The following is a 24,039-nucleotide window of genomic DNA, read 5'->3' on the forward strand; positions in this document are numbered from 1 at the left end:
CGGACAGGTGGAAATTCTATATATTGTTTTGTTCTGGCTAATAAAATCACACGTACCCAGAACAAAACATATATAAAAATAGATTGTTTGAAATGTGAATCACATCACCTGTCAGAGCTTAAAATGAGTATATTGCTTGTTTTACTCTATAAATTTAAGGATGATCAGCAGGATTCTCAAAGCAAATCCAGTCCGGTGCTTAAATTTTGTGTTGCAGAATGTCATGATCAACTATCAGACAACAGCCAGTAGTGTACAGACTTGTCTTTACCTAACTGCTTAACCAGTCCTCACTAAAATTCTCACTATGAAGAGCATGACATGTTGCATGCCAGCCGAGAAACATAGCGTAAATTTCACCATTTCACGTTTGAACGTGAAGCTTGGCCGTTTTATTAACAGATTGGATAGAAATGAGAAGATTGTGTCCGGAACCGATCATGGGAGAGGTGGGGATTCTTCGCATTTCATGTCCTCCACTCTGGTGCACTGCTATACTGGATTTTCTTTGAAAGCGAATTCAAAGGGGTTGTAGCGCAGAGGCCGGCCAGTTAGGATTTGTTTGTGGATGCAGGTAGAGAAATGTGCCTGGAGTGATGGCGAACCCCAGTCCCCTGCTGTGCTGTTTAATGTGGGTCTCTTCTGACTCCCATGTCTCCCCCACTCACCTCCAAGAAGCCAGGCAACACATGCTGCCCTCCTGTCATTTATTAAATTCATAGTTCAATTCTGTTTACCCTTCCATGCAGGCTTGAACTCAAACTTGAATGTAAGCAACCTGGATATTGGCAGTATTAGTTTTAAAGAGCCACAGTCCCGGCTGAAGAAATGGACTGCCTTGGACATTTCCGTTAACCCATCTCTAGATCAAAACTCCAGCAAACCTGGTATGTATCATCAGTGCGATGCACATCATTTTTCAATAATCCGATATCAACCCAGCTGGAAACACCCGACGCCTGTCCTTGTGTAAACTGTATGTTCCCCCCATGTTTGTGTGGGTTTCTGCCAGTGCGGTCTCCCAGTTCCCAAGTGCATAGAAGTTAGCATTGATTGAGAAATTGAGCCAAATGGATATCATGGGATAATTTACCATTTTCTTGACTCGAGTACAGTAGTCCTTTTCCCTTTCTGAAGTCTTAAAGCTATACTTCATAACGGTTAAACTATAATGCTTGGTCCCTGATGCCTTATTCACTGTCGTAGACCATTGGCAAAGTTGTTATGTGCAGATCCCTATGATTGGAAGATAGTGGAGAATAGTGATCAGGTTGATAGGAGTTCAGACATTTAATAGAAGGAACATAACTTTTGTTTTGTTTTTTACAGGTGCTATTCCTTCTGGGCTGAGGCTTGAAGATTCCCCCTTTGGTCCATATGACTTCATGAACACCAGTAACTCTCCTGTCAGCCCTCCTGGTTCTGTGGGAGACGGCTGGCCCAACCGTGCCAAATCGCCTCATGGCTCCAGCAATGTCAACTGGCCACCAGGTATTTTAACACCAGGTTTTACAGCCCCCGGTGTCCTTACTGGGCAGGACCTGTGGGTTAATTTGTGAAGTCCTTTGAGCTTTTGAATAAAACTCTTGTACTTTTAATGTTTGTAAATCTAAACATTGTTGGGACTTCCTAACTTCCTATTATACTTCATATGCTGTATAACAGGTCTACAGTGAGAAGCTATAACCTATTTTTCCTTATTTTGAAGAATTTCGCCCTGGTGAGCCTTGGAAAGGATATCCAAACATTGACCCTGAAACTGACCCTTACGTCACGCCTGGCAGTGTGATTAATAATCTCTCCATTAATACTGTCCGGGACGTTGACCACCTCAGGGACAGGAACAATGGTATGTTAGACAAAGCTATAGTTTATTCTCGGAAGTAAGTGCTTTAATGTCTTAATTATCTGTATGGTTGTGTTATAGAGTTATGCCAACCAATCCCGTGTCCTAACCTGCCAAAGATAGCATTATAGTAATGCTCTCATTACCTGCACATTGATAACTCCTACTATATACTGTCTGGTATCAACAGCAAGTATGTTGAATATTTTTGGCCCTGCAAGCTAATGTTTGATAGAGATTTTGTCTGCTTTGATCTCTATTGTTAAACTTCTATACTCCATCTAAAAGCACAGTGTAATTATTCCTCTGGATTTATTTAAAAGATTTCCTTCTTGAAACTGTTCTTTGGAGGGGAAAAAGGTGTTAAATACTGAATATTACAGATAGGCGCAACAATAATGCATGATAGCTATTCATATATGGGAAAAAGAGCTAGCAGGTTCATCCTGAGGTCTAGTATCTAACTGGGCCAGAGCTTATCCTGATTTACACATTTAGACTAACTCCCCGAGGATGGGATGGTAGAATTTTTTGTTACTCCCAGGGATGCTGGTGTCTGCACAGGGGTCAAGTTGGAGCAGCTGGGATGAAGCACCCTCTTCAAGGTTCAGCAGCAGGCTCTGCAGCTTTAGTTTTTGGCATCCACAACAATGACCACTGCTTCATAAGTCCCTGTATAAATGCAGTTACATTTCTTGATTTTTTTTTTTAATGTCGGTGTCTTTTAAACTTCGTTTGAACTTGGTTTATTTGGTGTCCTGTTAGACCAGAATATTAACCCCGTTCTTCTCCCCGAAGGGTCAACCTCATCTCTAAACACCACGCTGCCTTCAACTAGTGCCTGGTCATCCATTCGTGCCTCCAACTACAGTGGTTCCCTCAGCAGTACAGCACAAAGCACTTCAGGTCGGTGTCAGAATGGGCGGGGGTCTTAGGTAGAATAGATTGAGGCTTCATGGTTAAAAATGCTTTCAAACGTGGGCTCTTAACCTGTGGGCTATGATCCAGTATCAGTCATGGTCACCCTTCCAGTCGGCTGCAGCGTGGGGAAAAGGCAGGTGAGAATCTGTCCTTCCTGCTCGAGTCTTATTTGGAGCCCAGCAGGCCAGCCCTGGTCATAAACAGCCACATTCTAGAAGGCCTTATAGGTCATGAGGAAAAAAGTCTACACCCTGGAATAATTCCATCTGAATTAATGAATGATTTAATATGGCATTCAAAGACCACAGTTGTCTTGTTAGTCCATAATAGCGCCAGTTAATTGTTCAAGATTCATTGTTTTCCAAGTCTGCACAAATTGATTTAAGGCTGATCCGAAAGACCTACTTAATCTAGATCTTCCAGATTCTACAAAAAAATCATCCCCGATGTACAGCGATGGAGAATTGTAGGGTTTTTTCAGTACACGGGGCAGCCTCCCCCCAGAAAGATGGGTTAAGTTTAAGAATCCATGCTTTTGAGTTAATTTTGTTCTACGAGAAGCAACTGTATCGACAGTATTTGTATTGCATTTTTCTGCGTGCTTTCATGAAATCCTTGTGGGTACCACCTGTGTCCTGTCTAGACCATTTATCAGATCAGCACCAGTTTTTGAGTGCTCTCCCTGGGTCAGTGCTCATCCGGCCTCTTGTGTTCTCCCCATCAACAGCCAGAAACAGTGACTCCAAATCCACATGGTCTCCTGGTCCAGTCACTAACACCTCTCTGGCTCATGAGCTGTGGAAGGTTCCTCTGCCACCGAAAGGCATCACCGCTCCGTCCCGTCCACCCCCCGGCCTGACCGGCCAGAAGCCCCCATCGTCGTGGGACAACAGCTCACTGCGCCTAGGGGGAGGCTGGGGAAGCTCCGACTCCAGATACACCCCCGGTGAGTGCATGCAAGTGCCAGGGAAGCAGCTCTTAGCGACAGTCTTGATGCATCAGAAGATGTTTGGGTCACAACTCATTTTATGCTGCCAGTTAGTAGAGTACAAAAATAAGTGCAGGTTCAGTGACGGGTTCACAGCCTGGCTGTAGAAACTGGGGGAGACTGGCATGTCTGGCCGCTCCCCACAGGGAGTAGCGGAGACAGATGCACTGCGAGAAGTACTCTGGGATTAGATGAGCATTCTCCCCCAAATTAAATCTGATTCCAGAATTCCCACATCTGCCAGAATCGGAGCAGCTCCCAATCCTGCTGGGAGTGGAAACTCAATAGAGCTGCAACCCAATATTGTTAATTCATCGGTCTTGCCAATAAAGCTCTTTCAATTTGAAGAATACCCCTGCATTCAAAAGCACAGGTTCTGCTTGTATAGTTATGCAGTTGCTTGGTAATATTTACGAGCAAAAAGCAAGCATCCACCCTTGAAGGATGTGTATAGGCTCGAGAATTAAAGACTTATTTTGCTGCCAGAGCTCAGCTGAGCTTGTAGGGACCTGCAAGACAGTCTCCTGGTTTGGGGAATGGAATGCTTCTTTGGCACGTCTGATAGGAAAAGCAGCTCACAGTTTTATTTTTATTCGCAGGTTCGAGTTGGGGCGACAACAGCTCAGGGAGAACAACTAATTGGCTTGTTCTCAAAAATCTCACACCTCAGGTATGTACATTTTGGGTCTGCCTACCACAGATGTGCCTGCGTTGGTGTTGGTATTATAGCTCTTAGTCGTAAAGGTCAAACCTTCGATTTGACCTTTTCTGATTTCACAGCTCTTATAATCTCAAACAGCCTTCAGTCTGTTCAAACAGAAGAAGGTCTGTTTTACTTTAACAGCTTTTTGCTTGTTGTCTTAAAAGGTCTTTTGGAAACTGTGCAAAACCAGGTTACATTTGTGTTGATGGTCACATTTTTATGGAATCAAGTTCTGATTTCGTGGAAGATAAAGGCTCTGAAGTATGCTGATGTTGGCCCTGGTCTTGCATGTTTAGTAACATTGTTCTTGTTTGGCTCAGATTGATGGCTCCACTCTGCGAACTTTGTGCATGCAGCACGGTCCACTGATAACATTCCACCTGAACCTGCCCCACGGCAATGCTGTAGTCTGCTACAGTTCAAAGGAGGAGGCAGCCAAGGCACAAAAATCTCTGCACATGTGAGTACATCCCATTTTAAACCAGAGCTCCAGGTGTCTCCCACTGTCGTTGGGTCATGGCATGGATATCACATGACTCTTCCGAAAATGTTCTTTTTGTAATGCGTAACGTTGGGGATGCTTCCTGGTCCAGTTAGTTTCTCTGCCAGCACATTTGCTTGTGGAGTTTTAGATCAAGACAAATGCTGATTTAGGATTATTCTCAGACTAATGGAAAAGAGAAGCATACTTATTAATTTCCCACTTGATATATTACCTGCATTACGGAGTGTTGCCTGCTGTAAGAGTCAACGTCAGCTGCTGTCAAGCTGTTTTCTCCACAGTTGCATGGCAGTAGGCTGTGTGGGGCACAGTTCAGTGTCACACATCACAGGGTACAACATTTAACCTATCAGGCAGCTGGCGGTATGCACATACATTAGACAGGTCTAGGCAGAGAGTCTTGACAGGTGCAAGATCAACTCAACAGTTGTGACTTAAGCCCTTCAAGCCCACGAACATCAAGAATAAGCCTTTGTCCTTATTTCGCTTTCCCTTTCCCGTCATTAACCGATGTTTCACAATGCTCTATCCTCAGGTGCGTTTTAGGGAACACTACTATTCTTGCTGAGTTTGCTAGTGAAGAGGAAATTAGCCGTTTCTTTGCACAAGGCCAGTCCATGACTGCCTCGCCCGGCTGGCAGGCTCTGGGTGTCTCTCAGAACCGAATCGGATCCATTGAGAGTTCCCACCCTTTCTCCAACCGCAATGATCCAAATCACTGGAACGGTGCTGGGCTGTCAGGAGCTGGCAGTGGAGACCTTCACGGCACTTCCCTCTGGGGTGCTTCTAACTATTCCACTAGCCTATGGGGGAACCCCAGTGGCAGTGAGGGCCGGGGAATCGGCAGCCCATCCCCCATCAACTCCTTCCTTCCTGTCGACCACTTGACAGGAGCTGGAGACTCCATCTGAAACACCTTTCACCTTCTGACTTAAGAACTGTGACCTCAACGTGTAAAAACAAATAATAACAAGAAGAAAACAAACGGCACTAGTTTGGACTTTTCTTTTCCACCTTCAAAAAAAAGAAAAAGAAAAAAAGACGGGGTCACCCTGTGGAAACAAGTTACTTTTTCTGCACATTTTTCCACTTTGTTTTAGCCCAAAACATATCAGTTCGAATACTTGAATCATACAGGCCAATATTATAATGTGAAAGGATATATTTACACTTCCAGGTAGTGCTCTTCATACGAGAAAAAAAACTGCTTCAAATGAGCTCATTTAATGTTTTTTCATCATGTTTATTTGAATTCCAATTTTTAATTTGTTTTTCTTTTTATTGCATTTGTTTGCTGACAATGTTGGAGTATGAGCTTTTTTTTAACTTTGCACTGAATGTCGTTTTTCTCAGTATAATCTGCAATATCGAGGGAGCCGACAGTTCCAGTGTAGTTGTTTACTCAAGGATGTTCTTAAGTGTGCGCTCTACTATGCCTTGATATATGTCTACCTTATTGTGGTAGTGTGGAGTTTAAGATCAAGATATAAATGCTGACTTAGGATTATTTGATGATATTAAAAGAAAAAAAAAGTATTGCACCAATTTTTTGTGTTTAAAACTAAAGAATTTAGCTCTGCAGTCTAAAAAACTGTAGCCACAGCTGTGACTTGCAAACCCAGCCTGCAAGCCAGGGGGAACAGCACTTTCAAATAGGCTTTCAATTTTGTTTAGGAGGCACCCATGTCGTGCCCTCTTGTTTACAGACTTTTTTGAGGAAAAAAAGTGTTTACTCTTCCTTCATTTTAAAAATAAAGTGTAAAAAAGTTAAAAAAATATAAAAAAGAAAAAGTACTAAAAAAAACACAAAAGAAAAAAAAAGATGGAAATTATATTGAGGATGAAGACGAAGCTTTCTATCTCTGGGAATACTGATCAGTGTTTGGCCATGTTTGGTTTATTTTTTTTAATCTTATTCCTCTCGTCTGCTAAATAACGAGCATGGTTCTCAGGAAATATACCCAGTTTCCCCCAGTAGAAACTCCTGTAGTTTCTTGTAGGAAAATCCAACTTTTAGCACTGAAACTACTTATAGCTCTGTAAGTTTTTCTCTGCCAAATAACTGCTTTAAGCTGGAGATGTTCTACATTACTGCTTTCTGAAATGCTGTCTTTTTATTAGTGAGTGGAGGTGGTTTGCTGAATCGCTATCTTTGTCGTTTTTCTTCCCTTTATTCCCATTATGAGTGGCTCAGTGTTTTTTGCTCTTTGTGACTTTAACTGTTGTACTTTAAAAAAAGAGAAAAGCCGAAATCCGTAACTATGCATACTGTAACCAGGTACATGGCTTACAGAATCATTTTTTTGTTGTTGTAAAAAAAGTTTTAAATGTTTAAGACGTAATTACAGATACGTTGTTTGCAAAACCTTTTCTCACCTTGCCACAAATGGTGTTCTAAACAAAAAAAAAACCTCGTTGGGTCGTTCAAGAGACAAAACAAGGTTGAGATTTTATAACAGTGCAAAAGTCGCCCACATTTCATTGCCTTGATTCTAATTGTGTCCGAAGATGCAACAAGTCAAGTGGCTTTTAACTGTTTACAAATAGAATGTGATTGTAATGTGTACAGTTTGGTTGTGTTGAATTCTGAAGTTCCTTACAATATTAATAAATCATGACGTTTTGGCTGCTCAGTACGTGTTTATTGTTGTTGTTGTTGTTGTTGTTTATTTTTGAACGCAGGTTTGTCTTTTGAAATGCCAAGCCTCAGTAATGAAGAGGCTCTGGAAGGCTAGAACAGTGGTGAATGTAATCTTTTACTGGTAGTTAAATGCGTGCAGAAAAAAATGTACATTATATATATACAAACTATTTACAATATTGATTTAGTTACTACAATGATGCACAACTGATAAAAAGCTTCAACAAGAGAAAGAAGTCAGCATTAGGCTAAGCCATGGACCTTAATTCTTTTGTTTTTAGGTAGTATTCTTGTGTTTTAGCTTTATCTCAAAAGGTAGAACTTGCAGCTATTTTTAAAAAAGGTGTTTTTGAAAAGTTCTCCAGAGTGAATACAATTCAACCCTTAGTCAAAGGAAATCTTGAGTATTACACAGGCTTAATAGTGGAGTGCCAGTATTTGAACCATTATTAAGTACATTCTACCAAATATGATTTATTTGCTTAACCCCAGACTTGAGTTGCGCATATTGTTACAAACTAGAATACAGGTTGCTTTTAAAAAAATATATGAAAATTAAAGTTAAAAGCCTTGGATTTGCACTTAGTGTATATACAGTACTGAATAAAGTTGTACTTGGTATGTATACTTTATAAATAGCAAGGGGAATGCTGTGGATGTTGAGATGCGTTTTGGATAGTCCACTGTAACGTGACTTGTATTTAGCTGTTTTGTTCGGGGGCTCGTGGTTTTCTTTAAGCAGTCCAGGTTCTCTCCAGGTCTACCAGCTCCATCCCCTCGCAGTATGAGTGAGGCCGATGTGTCTTGCTCTGAAATAGAGATGTGGGGTTGAGGCATTATCTATTGCAAGTTGTAACACAACATTGAAAATGCCCCCAGCTCATCTAGATGTAGATGTAGTGCTGAGCATAGGTGGCTTGGGTACTTTGTTTTTGTGAGTAGACTTGTTCTGTGCCCAAGGTAGCTATCTTTGTTTTCCCGTGAGCTTTTGGTGTGCGTCTCTGTGTGACCATGGTTCTGAGTTGTTTCAGCAACACTGATCTGAAAAAGCCCCCCCCAGGCGACTTGATTTTTCCATAGCAAGAGGAGCTAATGAACACAGAATAGGGAAAAGCCAGTGGCGCCTACAAAGTCTTTTTTTTTTTGTTTTGTTTTGTAACATTCTGCCTTCTGGTTTTCATCCGCTTTACTGTGTAATGTGGTAAAGAGCTGTTTGATGTAGGACAATACTGTCTCACGGGGCATTGTGAAAGGCCTACTGTAATGCCAAATGGGATTGGGTGGGGTAGGGAGAGGGAAAAGGGGACTGCTTCTTGTGTGAAGGCTGAACAATGTGCGTGCTGGGAATGTCACCTGTGCATAAACAGCTCCTATGAGGGAAAGTGAAAATGGCAATGTACAATCCCCATTGTTCCTTTGCAGTCCTTTTTGTATTGGCAGGTAGAAGTGGAGGAATTAGGGTTGGTCAGACATTCTACTTTTGTATGGGTAAATGTAATTCTTTTAAAATGTGTCCACTATAAGCAAATTTAATGCACCCTTGTCTTTTCAATGGTTCCTACTGTTTAACAATGTGCTAATTTGACTTTTCATACTGTGAGCATTGCTGTCTTGTCATTTTGTAAACCCTAAAAAAAGCTTTAGTAAAAGCAGCACAAAGAAAAAAAAAATTAGCCTGGAATCTTTTTGACTTCTACTATGGGGGTGGGGAATAAGACAGAAAACTCTATGCAGTGTGAAGTTCACAAGGCTGCCGTGCCCATGTGTGTTTGCTTTAAACAATCCTGGCTTCCTGGAGCAGTAAGGGGATTGAAAACTTCATACAACACGTGTGCCATGACTTAAAGTTGTACATGAAAATGAATAAATTGGCCAGCTGTAGCAGAGCATTTCTTTGCGATATTACAGTTCACAGGTGCCCCCAAGCGGACTGTGAATAGCAAATGGAATACTGCGGATTGTTTTGTTTTTTTTAAGATGAAAAGTTTGAAGTGCTCACTTACAATTCTGCTGTTATGCACATTGCTTTGGTAGACTGTTTAAACAATGTATAGAAAACAATAAGTCTAAATTACCAACTGTTCTTAAATGAACCGGAAGCACCCTTTTACAGTCTTCCTGGGGTCATTTGAGAATTTTATCTTGGGGAACTGCACTTTTTGAAGGACAATCCTTATTTTTATTGGTAAGAATTTTGACTAAAGAATAATACAAGGTAGAAACTGTCAATTGTGTGATGAATGTTTCCACTGATGCTGTCATTTTATTTTCTTTATTGCTTGCGTTTAAATTTTAGTGCTCTTAAATATGTAAAATGGTGTAGACTAGACATTAGGTCTTTTGTTGACTGTACTTGTAGACTGATAACTGTTTGTAAAGTCACGCTGATCTCTGCATCAGAATATGAAGCTGTATAACTCGGGTACAACCCACAATAAAACCGTAACAATGTTGATGTCTGTTTTCTTTCCTTGAATTTTGCATTTTATTCTGTGTAAGGCTTTGTTGCCTGAAGGCCTGTGTTAGAATAAATGCTATTTAAACCAATAAAATATTTTGTAAATATTCCAATTTTGTCTGTGCACTTCAGAGGCATATTTTGTTTTACTATGCAGTGTTTGAGCACCGAAAACTATTCACCACACTTCACCGTTCAACCTGCAGTACACAATTTAGGGCACATTCATGCTTTCCTGCAGCTGTGTCCACATCAACCTGTGAGTATTAGCAGCCTTTGGACTGTTTCTTTGCAGCCCTGGTCCTTATTTAAAGTTCCAAAAAAACATATCAGCCTATGGTAACTTAACTTTTCTCCATTTATTCCACACTGCATCTCAACAAAATGGAATGAAGAAACCAGAGAGCGCAGGGTGTGTGCTTCACATGTCTCACCACAACAGCTGTGGCCTCAGTGTCTAGACATTTCTTAATGAGTTGTCTGTCTGGCTGCCCTGTGATGGACTAGCGTCCCATCAAGGGTGTATCTCGCCAGCACTGGGTGCAAGGCCCTGGCTAGGCTCCAGCTCCCCTGCGACCCCAAGTGGGATGAAACAGTTGGAAAAAGGATGTAATAGCACCCTTGAAAAAAATACTGGCACTTGACCAGTGAAGCTTTTACCTGCACTTGTCTGTAAGACCTGTCCTGCTGCTATTGCAGTAAGCTGTTACTTGTAACTGACACATTTTTAAGTGAATCATTTTATAGGACAACTACATTTTTTATAATCACAGTTGTAAAACTTGAAAATAGGGCTCTGATTAATGTCTGCTTCAACACGCACTAGAAGTAAGACCATTGGGAGGAGCTGGAGGTTGACAGGGACTTGTCATTTCAGTAGTAGAAATCTCTGCTTCTCAACAAAGTTCTCGCCACCTCCAGTACACATGACAGCGGAGTTTACTTGACCCCTGGGAAGCAGCACAGGTCACACTCCCGCTAGTGAGCTCTGGGTTAGAGCCATTCGTCCCCCTGTCCCCCTGTGTGCAGATGTTTGTGACTCACCGCTCTCTGAATGCCCAGCTGGTGGAGGAGAGGGAAGGGTGTCCACTGAATGGGCTCGATGGGCCAGCTGCAGACGGAGAGGTCGCTGGCCTTCCCCGAGTCGGCCATGCAGTCGTTGATGCTGCCATCGCTTAGGCCCCAATTGTAATGGGAGCTACAGCCAAAAGGGCCAATGTAAACAGAGGGATAATGTTAGCAAGCTCCGTTTCAAATCTTGGAAACATCTAGGGTTGCAGCATGCACACAAGTTGCTCTTGAGAAAAACAATTGCATGGCATCATAAAATTTATGTACTTGCAAAGTGTTTTCAGTGTGACAGAGGAGACCTGCATTGCAAGCAAGAATTATTTGCTAGAAAAGGTAAGGCCAGATTACCCTTGTGAGAAATACCACATTTCACCACCAGAGGGTGCTGTTGGCTGCCCTTTCTTTTGGCCTTCCAGCAACTGGTTCCAGAACCTGATTGCTTCTTTCTCACGCATGAGGGACTTCAGTGTATAAGTCTACAGTGTTTAGTGTATAAAGGGCTTTAGTTCCCTTTACCTGACATTAAAAAAATACTGCTTTTCAACATGTAAGTTAAGTCCTAGCACCTTATATAACCCCAAAATCTGGCTATCCATGAAACTCCTCAGAAAAAGTATTGCAACACAGTGCACTCACTCTTGCCAGATCCAAACAACACTTGTAAGAAGGTTTTCCGTTTAACTGGAACATGTGCTGCTGCTGGTTTGCAACAAGAGGTAAGGATGTAGAGCCTGGGATATACACACACGCTGCTGAAAACAAAGGCTGTTTTCCACAGGAGCTGTAATCAGCTGCCGGCGGTTGGTGGTAATGTTGTTCTAGGCCTGCTGTGTTAAGATGCCCTTTGACTCTGTCCATGCAGGGGAAGGGTGGGAGGAGGGAGCACAGCGAGAGAAAATACTATTCCACCCACTGGAGAAGGGACTAGGCTTTGATGGGAATGTTGTTCTAAGGGTTCCCACCCAGTCCATTGTGTGGATGCTCCAGTTTGTTTTTGCAGCGCCCTAACCACCAGCTGCCCCGCCTGCCCCCGCAGGATACCACTGAGGGCATGTGGGCAAGTCCTGTTGCATTAGATGGCGGCAGTGTGGCATTTCGATGCCTATGATAACCTCTAGGCACTTCAGGTAGTGCAGTGTAAGCAAGCCTATTTAAGTAGTCTTTCTGCCTTCGGGATGCCTTTGCGTGAGTGACACTATAAAATAATTAGTCAATCAAGACTCTTGGGCATTTACCTTTTCTCTCTATGTAAAAGTGAGATTGTAAGGGCTAAAGATCTCATTTTAAGAAATTGTGGCAAACAAGTCCATTTAAATGGGGGTTTAACTTTAAATCAGTAGAGGACGAGTCCCAGGAGGCACCCCCTCTTACCTGCGTGAGTAAACGGTGTTCAGGTGCGCCCCGCTGCCGGGGTAGGTGGAGCTGATGGAGAGGGAGTCGTCGTGGTAGCAGCAGGTGCGATCAAGCGCCCGCAGGTGCAGCAGCTCGTCGGAGCGGCTGAAAGCCGGGTTGTCCAGGGAGTCTGCAGCTGAGCCAGGCCAGGACTGAGCCCAGAACCGGCCCGACAGGTCATCGAAACGGCTGAACCTGCGGTAACTACAGCATAAGACACTTTAAGCACCGCAGGTCTCTGGACACCACACAGCACAGGTCCAGGCATGCATGTCTGCAATGAGCTTAATTCACACAGCTTGTTTACACTGAGCACGATCCTATATCAAAGTGCTCTGCAAAGTCACACATTTATCAGGTGTACAGGCAGAAGAATATCTAAGAATAACATGACACCCCACCTCCCACAAGTGGAAACAGTAGGCCCACCACCCATCAGCTATCAGTGGGGAGGAGAGCAGAGTGATGAGGCCAGTTCAGAGATGGGGATTATTACTGGTAAAGGCCAGGGAAAAAATTTTGAGGACACCTCAAATACGTTTCCAGCTATAAAGCCCTCTAATTCCTTCCCACCCGCTCCTGTGAAGCTGCTTGCGAGAGCCGGAAGTGCCAGGGGAGAGTGGGTTGGGCTCTCGCTGCCTCTCCTGCGAGGTAGGCGAAGTGCTGGGCCGTATCTCCAGAGGGCAGGAGAGGGCGCGAGAGTGCTGGGGTCCCTGTCTGCCTGTTCCTTCCTGCTGCGTGTGTCACGCTGTGTCTCGGACACAGGAAGCGGGGGATGAGCAGAGGCAGGATGCATGAATTCTGGAGAGAAGCCCCTCTCCCTCAGCCCCCCTTTTCTTCCTCATTCCAGATGAAAGTTATTATATACAGCCGAAGGGCTAACAAGATGGGGTACTAAGAGTGCCCCCCTGTGCAAACTGAGCTAATAATCATTTATTTATCATGTATTTATTGTCAGCAGCCATAATACCACTAGCAGCCCACCGCAGGCTAAAGGTGAACTAGGTGACTGCCTAGCCACAGGAGGCCCCCTCACTGTGCAACACAATATCATCATCATCATCATCATTGTCAACCCACACCCCAGGATGCAGTACAGTGATAAAGACATTAAAAAGTAAAAAAAAAATCAAACAGAGCATACAGTTTTACACACATAGAAATCTGGCCACTCAGACAGGCCCTGGGAAAGGGGCGAGTGTTGAGTTTGGATCATGATCCTCCCCTCTCCGTGCTCTTCCTGACCTGCTCGGATGTTGGGCGCTTGAGTGAACCTCTAGCTGGTTGTAGGATCTCTGGGTGTAGATGCCTCTGCTGACCATCCCTCTCTATCAGCCAACCCCGGGGCGCTAGCCTGTCTTCGGGGGGCTGTGGGTTAAGAGCTCCTCTCCCTGCCTCACTAGGGCGTCAGCTCCTCTCCCCCTCCGTTTCCGCTGGCACGGCCTCTGGGCCACGCGGACCGCGCTCCTACCTGCTGCGGGTCTGGTCCACCTTGGCCCGGATCAGCATGGCCTTGAAGCGCCGGAGCGCCAGGCAGGAGAGGGCGGCCATGAGCCCCGCCAAGGACAGCAGCGCCCCCAGGGCAATGCCCACCAGCCTCTGCCGCGTCATCCTGTAGTCGCACCTCCGGCCCATGAACCAGAAATCCTCCCCTACTGGGCACCTGCGGGACAGGGGCAGGGGTGAGCCGGGGAGACACAGCCTCTACACTCCCCCCCGCCTGCAGCAGAAACAAGGTCATAGAGCAGTTTATTCACTGTAATGCACACAGGATGGGAACCTTGGCTCTTGCTCCTGCTGGATTCCTAGTTACAGCCAGACCGGCCCCACCAGGGTCTGGACTAGAGGGCTCAACCTGCATCCCGAACACATACTTCACTGGTTCGGCCACCCGGGAAACCAGCCTTTTTCAGGTTTATTCAACACTCGTGGATCCCAGCAAGTTGTAGCCAAAATATTCTAGGAATTGAGTTAACATAACAGGGTTCCAGTGCTTTTATAGGACCGTAGAGTTGCAGGCATGTGTGATGAATTTCTTGGTTGAATGACTTCGCTATGACATTTTCACTAGCTGGAAAAAAATCTCAGCATTGACAAAAAAAAGTCTAGTCAAAAAGCATGAGTTTCCCCAAACCCATTTAATTCTTGACCCCCTATTTCAGGTACCGGATGTCATTTTCTTTTATGTCTGCAGCTACACAACCGCTGACGCACAATCACAGCAGAGTGCCCTGTGTTACTCACTGGCACGCCGGCTGCTGACCGCTGTGGTGGGTGCAGATGCCGCTGTGCTTGCAGTAGTCTGTGTGGCACAGCGAGGAGCAGCTGGCGTTGCCCAATCCAGCCGGCTGGCACTGGAACCCTGGTGGGCACTGGAACAGCCAGGTGCACAGATCAGACTGCAGCTCTGTGTTGGTGGGGGGGGGAAGGGAGAGAATCAGCAACAAACACAGACACTACACCGCAAACCTGAGCTTGATTCAGTCCTTGATGAAAGGCCAGCAGGATATGTTCTTTATGGACGAGAAACAAACCAAAGGTGAGTGCAGACTAATTGGAGCACCAGTGACAGCCGCCTACTTGGCAAATTAATCTGACCGCTACCGATCACGAGCAGAGAGAGACGAAGGGGTGAGATGAGTGCAAATGAGAGGAGGACATTCAGCCCACATAGCTCATTAGGCTTTAAGAGCTAATTGGTCTGAGGATCTCCTCCAGTTGTTTCTTGAAAGAAGTCAGGGTATCATCATGACACACATCAGACAACATAGCTGGGCAACTTGTTCCTGACTCCCACCAGCCCTTTGCATTAATTAAAGCTTCTTGTCCTGGGTTTGAAATCACTTCACCCTAGTTTAAGTAAAGACCCATCATCTTTATCCTGTCAGGGTAGGACAGTGCAGATCGGTGGGGGCACTGAGCATGTTGGCAAGACAACGAATGGGGTTGTCATCAAAGCCAATTTTAAATTTCAGTTTCACACAGTGAGACAGAGCAAGAGAAGAATAACAGTATTATCTAGGCAGTGAGACCTTTCCACACCTCTCCACTGGAGAACTCTGGAGCAGCCAGATCCTGACCTGTAAGTGGGTAGGCCACCAGGATCCACATTACGATTCCAGCGGAGGTGTTGAGAGAGGGTGTAGGAAGAAAGCCCGAGACAGAGGAAAGAGATGCTCACAGAACCGGAGGGTGGGGCCAGAGCTGTCCTGCAGTCAGGAGGAGGAAGCGGCTGAGGTCCAGGGGCCACAAGCCACCAGCTTATCTCAACGTCTACTGTGTGAAACTGTCAACACAGCGCACTCCCAGCCCCCCCACACACAGCAAAACAACTCCGGCTGACAACAGCCATGTGTTTCACCCTCATCGCTGTGCATCCACTGATTCTGGAACATTTTTCTAACTTTCCTTCCTCCGCTAGAAGAGAGATGACCAATCTCACATGTCACACTTTCAATCAGCAATGGACCACGTGTTATTAAAGCTGAAGTAAGGATCAGTCACCCGCCGTCCTCCAGTGTGTGCAGAGTGTGTTGCAATCTTTAGTTCTTATGATCTCTATTGTGCTTAACTGAACTAGTCACTTGCTGAAGTGGTTAAGATTAAATTGCTCCAGGTGTGTGGGGGAGTTTAACGTTGACCAGAAAACCTGCTGGACTGTGGCTCTCCAGAAGCTGGGCTGGCTATGCCTGAGCAATAATCAGTCCAACCACATAATGCTGTTACCCTCCCTTTAAGCTGGGGCATACAGATCGCACCCTTAGACACACGTCAGTTATAGAGATGTTAAGGCCTGGCTGTGTTTCAGAGAAACATGCACAGCTCCAGTGTCAACCTCAAGGCCAAAGTGTGAGACTTGACATCCCTGCTATTATAGAACAAAGTGACTGTAGATCGACAGGTATATGAAGTCGATAAAAATAGATTGGAAAAAAACATGCATTAAAAACACATGGATGTGTTTTTTCAAACATCTGCACAAGACAAAAAGCTCAGATGAGCAGGTCAGATCTCCCCTAGAGCAAGAATACACATGTCCCGTGGCACCCTGCCACACTTACCTCCGACAGTGATGCTGCGGACCCTGTCCCCACTGACGTACAGCCCACGCCTTACTGCCTCACCCAGACCCGTGCTGTTCAACAGCCACCCTGGGCGCCCCAGCCAGGACAGTGCTGACCCAGTGCCAAACTGGGCATCACACTGCACCTCTGCTGTCCTGCGGTGGATGAGAGAGAGCGAGAGGGGTGGGCAAGGGACACAGCGTCAGGCAGAGGAATTACAGAGAGCAAGGACAGAAGATGGGCTAGAGATCTCATCCACCAGAAGAACAGATTTTCTTCTATTGGGAAAAATACCTACACACCAAAAATAAAAAACCCAGATCCAAGTTTAACAGCGCTGACATACTGTATATACACATGCACTAGAGTATCTAGAGTACATGACAGAAATACAGAGATGAGACACATAAACACAGACGCACGCAATGCTGTCCGTACCTGGTCACGGAGGCCTGCACACCATGATATCCAGACAGAGACTGGAGAAACGGTTCCACCTAAAGAACAACAGCAGCTCTGTGAGAGAAGAGCAGCACCCTGCCTCTGCTAATGCACCCATGTAATTTGTCACACAGAAGGAGACAGTGGCTCTGATTAGCCCCCTCCACCCACCCACATCATTTCAAACAAACAACACCTTTTAGTGGTCTCGAAATATGTATTTACATAAAGCGTATAATCATCTATTCAAAGAGCTTCTCTTGGCTGTGGATAACATTGTCAGTGCTTTACCTGTTTGACTGCATCCTGCTCCAGGTCTTCAGGGTGCAGAGATTTCGGGGGACCCTTGTCTCCCCCTGACTCCCTCTCCAGCACAATCAGCAGACGGACTTGGACTATTTCTTCTGGACATCAGAAAATGAGAAAGTGCTTCATTCTCACACGTGCACATACCAACACAAATACTTGTAAATATGCAATACAGGATTTTCCATTTACTGAAAGATCCAGGTTTTGATTGACTAAAAGTCACATGTAAATGTGAATTACATGTGATTACATTCAATTAAATGTGAATGTAAATCAGAGTTCCACATGAAAAAGCTGAAAGGAGTTCAAGTTTAACTCCTAATAAATGCAAATCTGTTTTACTACTGACTTTTACACCAGAACACAACGGGCACAGAGACACAGTTAGGAGTCGGGTCACTTTAAGAAGGCAGAGACAGTCTAATCAGGGGTGGGCAAACCTGTTCCTGGACAGCCAGTGTTTCTGCAGGTTTTCTAGATCCCCGCTGCTGGGGTGCCGAGAGAAAATGTTACACTGGTCTCATTCGGGCAGCGACGAGACGATTTAGACGAATGAGTCAAGGAAAGATAAAAGTCTGCAGAGGCACCAGTCATCCAGGCCCAGGATTCCCCATCCCTGGTATAAACTTGAGTCTCAGTGTGTGCGTGTGCGTGTGCTGCCGAAGGCATGACGCCACACAGGGGCGACAGCTGTCCTTGGACTGACCTTTGATGACGGGAGGCTGGTCCTCTGTGATGAAAACCCTCCCCTTACTCCCCACAGCCCTGGGATTAAGGGATGTGCTGGGGGTTTTGTCTGTGAGCCACGGTCCTGGAGGGGTGCTAGATGATACCCCCTCAGGAGAAGAGGGTACGACAGCTGGGGAGCGGGAGGTTGTTAAAGAAGAATGAGCCCGGGTGCTCAAAGATGTGGTAGGCACTGGACCGGAAGAGGTTCTGTTGGTTGTCCCGTGAGGAATGAGCCCAGTGGACCTCACAGGCACAGTGGCTGTAGGAACTGAGGAAGAGGGAAGGCTAATGTTCCTGTTAAAAGCCTTTGTTGGAAAAGTACCTCTGGAATCTGACCTCCTCCCACTCTTTCCCTCCGACACTGTGGGGCTGAGTGTCTCGGGTACAATGGGTGTCCTTGAGGTGGGGGCCGCAGACAACGGAAAGATGGGACTCCCTCTTGCTCCTGAGTCAGTGACAGTGTCACCCCCAGCTGGACTGGCGTAAACAGAAGGTGACGCCACACCGTGATGCGCTGATGGGGTGTAAGAGCTCAAATCCAGACCCTTCCCGGTGGGCCTGGAGCTCTCAGGATCCGCTGGGTTAGTTGGGTCTCTGGGAGAAGCCGTGATAGCACGGGTAGGTGAAGAGAAGTGGGAGTGTCCCTCGGGACTTCTGGGGACGGCCCCCCATTGTCTCGACTGCGTCAGGGGACTCTCCCATGTGCTGGTCACCGGCATGGTGCCTCGCAGGACTGACGTCTCCGCCTCTAGGCGAGGATCATGTGCAGGAGGGTCGCTCGGAGAAGGAGGGGAGGAATCTGTCTGGGGAAGAGGTGAATGCCCCCGTGGCTCAATGGAGGAAGAGGAAGATGGAGATGGGGGGTGGCTGGTTGCTATGCGATCCACTATAGTGTCCGTGCCCGTGGATGGCAGTGAGGTAGAGTAGGAGCTCCCTGAGAATGGGCTTGGATTGGTGTCCCTTCTGGAGGTGGCGAAAGGCTCTGGGAATGCTGTTGCAGAGGTGAGGCCATATCTGTCAGCTGACCCAGAGAAGCCTGTCTCAGCCTGGGGTGGTACAGAGCTGTGGGGATGTGGCGAATGGTCAAGAGCCTTGCTTGTGCCGCCCACTGATCCTGGCTCTGTTGTGTGGGTCACAGTGGCAGGACTTGAAAACTGGTCAAAGTGGGGCAGGGGTCGGTCTGACTGAGTCCTCAGTGTGGGGGATAACTCCTGAGGGCTCCCTGCGTTGACACTGGTCTCCACTTCCCAGAATGCTGTTCCTGCCCGTGGGGAGACAGCCATATCAGCACTGACTGTCTCTCCTGGAACAGCAGGACCCAAGGACACGCTCTGGTCCTCTGTGACAGAGTTACCAGTAGGTGATCTGGGGTTGAACCCCTGTGTCGAGACAGGCGTCAGGACATCTTCATCAGACACACCTCTCAAAGAGACATTATACCCCTTGTCGTCAGACAAGCTTCTGGTAACCAGAGTAACCACCTTGTGTGGAGACGAGCTGGCATCTACGTCCCCTCTCTCTGTGATCATCACACTGCTTTGGTTTCCTGTGCTGGACGTCCCCTCTCTTTGTCCTTGGTCCGTGTCTGCAACAGTGCCGTGCACCGGGGGCACTTTCACGCCAAATTCTGGTTCAGTCACATGTAATAAAACCCCAGCATCCACCGGAAACGTGGAATGTGCATCTGTGAGCCCGAGGTGGGCCCCTCCCCGGGGGGACAGCTGCACAGAGGTAGCAGTGGTTTCTAGAGCAACTGAGTGAGACGCCATCGTTGTTACGCCCTGCCAACTCACAGTTGAGTCAGTTCCAGTGAAGGTTACCCCAGGGGTGTGGCTGTAACGCTCTATACCCAAGTCAGAGACCGGCTTGCTGACAGCTCTGCTCTCCACATCAGTCGTTCTCCGAGTCCCCTCGAGCAAGGATTTCAGGCCAGTCGGATCTCGCGCTGGCTCTCTTGCAGAAGGGTAGCAACCGGGACACGCAAGACCGGGAGAGGCCTTGGCTACAGGAGGGGAAGCTGTGCCCCGAGGAAAGGTGTCCATGGTTTTTTGCCGTTGCCCCGTGGTGGCATCAGTGGGATCAGTGGCGCGATGACGCTGGTCAGTCTGCAGCTCAGAAGGCATCTGATGAAGGCCTGGGGCACCGCTGGGCACAGTCAGTGTGTGACGGGCACCGTGGAGGACGATTACAGTAGAGGAGGCCGCGGGATCAACAGCTTGAGACCCATCTGCTCCTGCGAACGGAGTGAGGCCTGTCACCCTGGGCACAGCCGTGCTGCCCAGAGCCCTGAAGGACCGATACCAGCTCAGCGACAAAGAGGCGGGGGCAGAGGTGCCACCGGCGGATGGAGCAGGCGGGTCAGTGCGGAGAGCTGGCAGGGGCTCTGTACCAGGGGGAGTGGCCCTTGCAGCCCGGCCTGCCCCCTGGGTCCTGGGCCACGCCGGGCGGTCTCCCTCCTTCGCCTGGCTCGCAGTCAAGGAGCCTAGAACAGCGGTCATCTCTGAAAGAGATAGAGCCGCAGCAGACGTATCCGGGTTATTATTCCACTCTTCCTGCGCAGGGGGGGCCACTTCCTTATCAGATGTGGCAGATGTGCCGGGGCTGAGCCAGAGGGTGGGGGCTGCGCTCGGGTTGCGGACTGCCGTGACCGTGCCAAGACCGCCCCCTGTCTCCTGGGCCCCCAGAAAGAGCGGTGTGAGCCCCCTGCCACCCGGGGGTGCCTCCGAGGACCAGGGGCTCCCCGGTTTCCTCCGGTGCCGGGCCTGGGTGCCCTCAGAATTTCTGGGAATGCCTGAAACGTAGGACAAAGGGGTTTCCTGGCAGGAGGAAGGAGCAGGCCAGGGTGATGCAGTCGGTGATGGATGCTCCTCTGAGGAATTCCCCATTTCTACACAGCAGGACAAAAAAAAAAAACAACAACAACAGAGCTGAGTCTCTATGTAGTGCTGATAGGAGGAGCACTGCTGTTGGTCAAGGTCCCGGCCTCTTGCTCACTGCATCAGAATGTGCAAACCTGGGACACACAGAGATTGTATTTATATCCCAGTGCGTTTCAAACAATCCAGTTTGAATCCAGCAGAGAATTGACTCCAGTCGTTCACACGGGCACATTAGTGAAATACCAACACAATACGTCTCCCTGGCATCTCTCCATCTAACACTATTTCTACGGTGCTTTTCACTTGCCTCACGCCGGTTTTAATTAAAACAGGGATGGTACTAAAAAAAAACCGCAGTTAAATGCAACGCGCAAATACAGTGCACGCATATTCTGCAAGAACGACAGAAATGGGAAAATCCTTAGACTACAGAAATACATTCATTTTTTCTTAATTCGGGTATTGATGCTATCAAAGATGTTTGTATTGGGGGGGGGGGGGACAGCAAATGGGACTATAAAAGTGACGTTATAGTTATACTGTTCTTAAATGCGGTGGTGCGCAACACTGATTCCGAGGGAAATTTCAGGCGGACTTACCGGAGGACTGGCACCGCAGACTCACGGACAGCCGAGCTACTGAGGGGTCAGTTACCACCCAGGTGAGGACAGCCCTGCCTGGGCCGGACAGCAGAGCCAAGCTACCGGGTCCACAAGCGCACCGCTCCTCGCCGCCCTCAGAACACACCCTAAGACAGGACCCCTGATCCACTGATACGTTTTCACCTGGACCGTTTGATGGGAGAATATAACCCACGTCCAGCTCCTGTCCGGAGAGTCTGGATCGCTGAAGGATTTAGTAGGAGGAGGAGGGGTATTTGTGGGGTCATCAGAATATATATTCGGCGGTATAGAGTATTGTTTGTAACCGCTGCTCCGATTTTCTAAGTCTAGAGCCCCCCCACAATCGCGGTGTACCCACCCATAGAGACACCCCGTCAAAACAACACGGAGTATCTTCGAGAAACGCGCTCCTCTCAGAGCAGAGAACTCGAGTTTTCATAACACGACGAACTGCTTCGTCTCCCTTACACCTCAAAACCCTCTTTTAAAAAAGAAAAAACGATGTCGTGGCTTTTCAAGAACTGCCTAAAAAAATGTAAATTCATGAAATACCTCGTATTTCTTACGAGAGGGACACACGACGGGAACTCGAACCCAGTGAATAAACTCTGGTGTCACCTAATTATACCCCAGTGCAAGGACGAACTTACTGAGCATTAAGTGCTTCATCGTCAGGGCTTTATTCAGCAGTACCAACGACCAAAACTGCTTTCAAGGACAACCTGGACGGCGGTTAAATGTGTTTATATTTAAAAGACTCAAAGGTCTTGCGGGTTTAAACCAACATTTTATTGAGACTTAACCGGTGGTTGTTGTTTTGTTTTGTTTTTTACCCCGCGTCGCCCGAAAAACACAAGGCAGGCAAAATAAAAAAACACTCGCTGGGAAAGAAAAAAATGCCCCGTCCCCAGTGTCTGTGACCTGTCCGGAGTCCAGTCTCTTACCTGTACGGACAGCGAGCAGGAGCAGAGCGATGTGGAGCCGCATGGTGCTGCAGCGCACATCCCACGGCGGAATGTGACGGCTGTCCGTGTTCCATACAGAAGATTGGTTTCGCCTCTCCGAAAAGGTCCCCCCGACACGGACGGATAAGTGTGGGCAAGCGGGGCGAGAGACACCCGCAGAGCAGAGAAGACCCCCCAACTTTCCGGACTGAACGCGAACGCACAGTCGCGCCTCCCTGTTCCTCTTCACGCCACAGGCCAGGACCGTCGAGGCCGTCTCTCCCTTCGCTTTTCCTCCCGGCTGTAAAGGAAATCCCACTGTCGACAAATGAGACACACGTGTGCAGGGAACGCAGGCGTCGTGCTCCGCCCGGAGAGAGGAAACAGCGGGGCGAGAGAGCGGTGGCGACGGCGGCACTCGGACCAGCTGCCCGTCATTAATCTACACCCTGCAGCGGTTCCGTCCAGCCCGGCCTCATCACTGTAAAGCCGGTGCCTCGGTGTTTTTTTTTCTTGCCCACCATTCTTGATATACTGCGGATTTAAATCCGGGTCAGGAAGCAATTAGGGTTTATGACAGGAGAAGACGAGAAGTTCCTGGAGTTTTAATGAGTACTAGAATGCGGACCTCGGGCAAGGAAGCCTTATTACTGGGTTTCGAAAACACGTGTGCGGAGAGTAAACGAAGTACATAATGTGGGCACAGGGCCAGTGTTGGTTTATGAATCCTCTGTATGAAAACTTCCCTCAGTGCACGCAACATGTCTTTTAGCAGGCCTCAGTCCCGAGTGGTAGAGGAGTGTGGGGATTGTGCTCACCCAAACACAAAGCAAAGACCACATTAACGATCTTGTTTAGACAAGAAAAAGGATGTAAAGGCCTGGGTAACTGCTCACATGTTCCCCGGGATTTTATTCCGTCTTCAGCTTCTTGCAGCCTCCTGCCATGCACCCAGTGGCACTGTACTGACAGTTTTTCCTCCTGCTGCGGTCTTGTACCATCTGCAGGCAGCTCTGAGCTCTGTGCCCCACCAGATAGTCTAAGACACGTTGGGACAGTTGGAAAGACAAATGGAAATACAGCTAGTAATAAAAGGATAACATGAGGAGCTACAGTATAGAGTCAGGTGGTGGGAGAGAACTGGGCCCTTGTAATAAAGGAAGGCAGGGGGATACCTGGTAACACAGATCCCCCCCCGAGCTTGCCTCTCTTTGGTACAGTCCACTTGCACACTGCTGAAGCACAGAGGACACCTTTACTGTAGCAGGAGAAAGAACAGTCTCAGACACATATTCTATTGGTGCACAACCACGCAAAATTACACCACTTATTAATCACTATACCAAATCCAGCACTTTCTGAAACAGTTCTGCAACAGAATGAGACGGATGGCTGTTCATCATTCTACAACTGATCAGCAACATTGAAAGACTGGTCTGCTGAGCCACAACATACAGGACCGGAGCACAGACCTTGGTCATGGTGTGGGGTCTCACCTGCGCCCACCATGGTCAGACAGAGAAACTGC

At 47.3% G+C, this 24,039-nt stretch overlaps 2 protein-coding genes across 18 annotated transcripts in view; one reads left to right on the forward strand and one right to left on the reverse strand.

Moving 5' to 3' along the window:
• The window catches only part of LOC102690347 (trinucleotide repeat containing adaptor 6A), a 125,605-nt gene extending 115,433 nt beyond the window's left edge, over positions 1–10,172 (forward strand). For all 16 annotated transcript variants that reach the window (XM_069181014.1, XM_069181017.1, XM_015360166.2 and 13 more), the window contains 8 exons: positions 750–887; positions 1,330–1,491; positions 1,709–1,849; positions 2,645–2,752; positions 3,495–3,713; positions 4,355–4,425; positions 4,779–4,918; positions 5,496–10,172. In XM_069181014.1, coding sequence (XP_069037115.1) covers positions 750–887; positions 1,330–1,491; positions 1,709–1,849; positions 2,645–2,752; positions 3,495–3,713; positions 4,355–4,425; positions 4,779–4,918; positions 5,496–5,871 — 1,355 coding nt within the window. In that variant the 3' untranslated portion in view covers positions 5,872–10,172. The remainder of the gene's footprint in view (positions 1–749; positions 888–1,329; positions 1,492–1,708; positions 1,850–2,644; positions 2,753–3,494; positions 3,714–4,354; positions 4,426–4,778; positions 4,919–5,495) is intronic.
• LOC107079013 (mucin-2) lies at positions 7,581–23,745 on the reverse strand. Of its 2 annotated transcripts, none has more exons than XM_069181026.1 (10): positions 22,512–23,745; positions 18,043–20,952; positions 17,319–17,431; positions 17,025–17,083; positions 16,584–16,741; positions 14,767–14,929; positions 13,994–14,185; positions 12,502–12,726; positions 11,104–11,257; positions 7,581–8,410 (listed from the first exon to the last, which is right to left on the reverse strand). In XM_069181026.1, the coding sequence occupies exons 1-10, from the start codon at positions 22,552–22,554 to the stop codon at positions 8,336–8,338; spliced, it is 4,092 nt and encodes a 1,363-aa protein (XP_069037127.1). In that variant the 5' UTR covers positions 22,555–23,745; the 3' UTR covers positions 7,581–8,335. The 2 variants fall into 2 exon arrangements, with proteins under 2 accessions (XP_069037127.1, XP_015215667.2); XM_015360181.2 differs by lacking the exon at positions 22,512–23,745 and adding an exon at positions 21,544–22,485.
• Positions 23,746–24,039: the final 294 nt, after the last annotated feature.

Source organism: Lepisosteus oculatus, chromosome 19 (genome assembly GCF_040954835.1).
Source record: "Lepisosteus oculatus isolate fLepOcu1 chromosome 19, fLepOcu1.hap2, whole genome shotgun sequence".
NCBI lineage: Eukaryota > Metazoa > Chordata > Actinopteri > Semionotiformes > Lepisosteidae > Lepisosteus > Lepisosteus oculatus.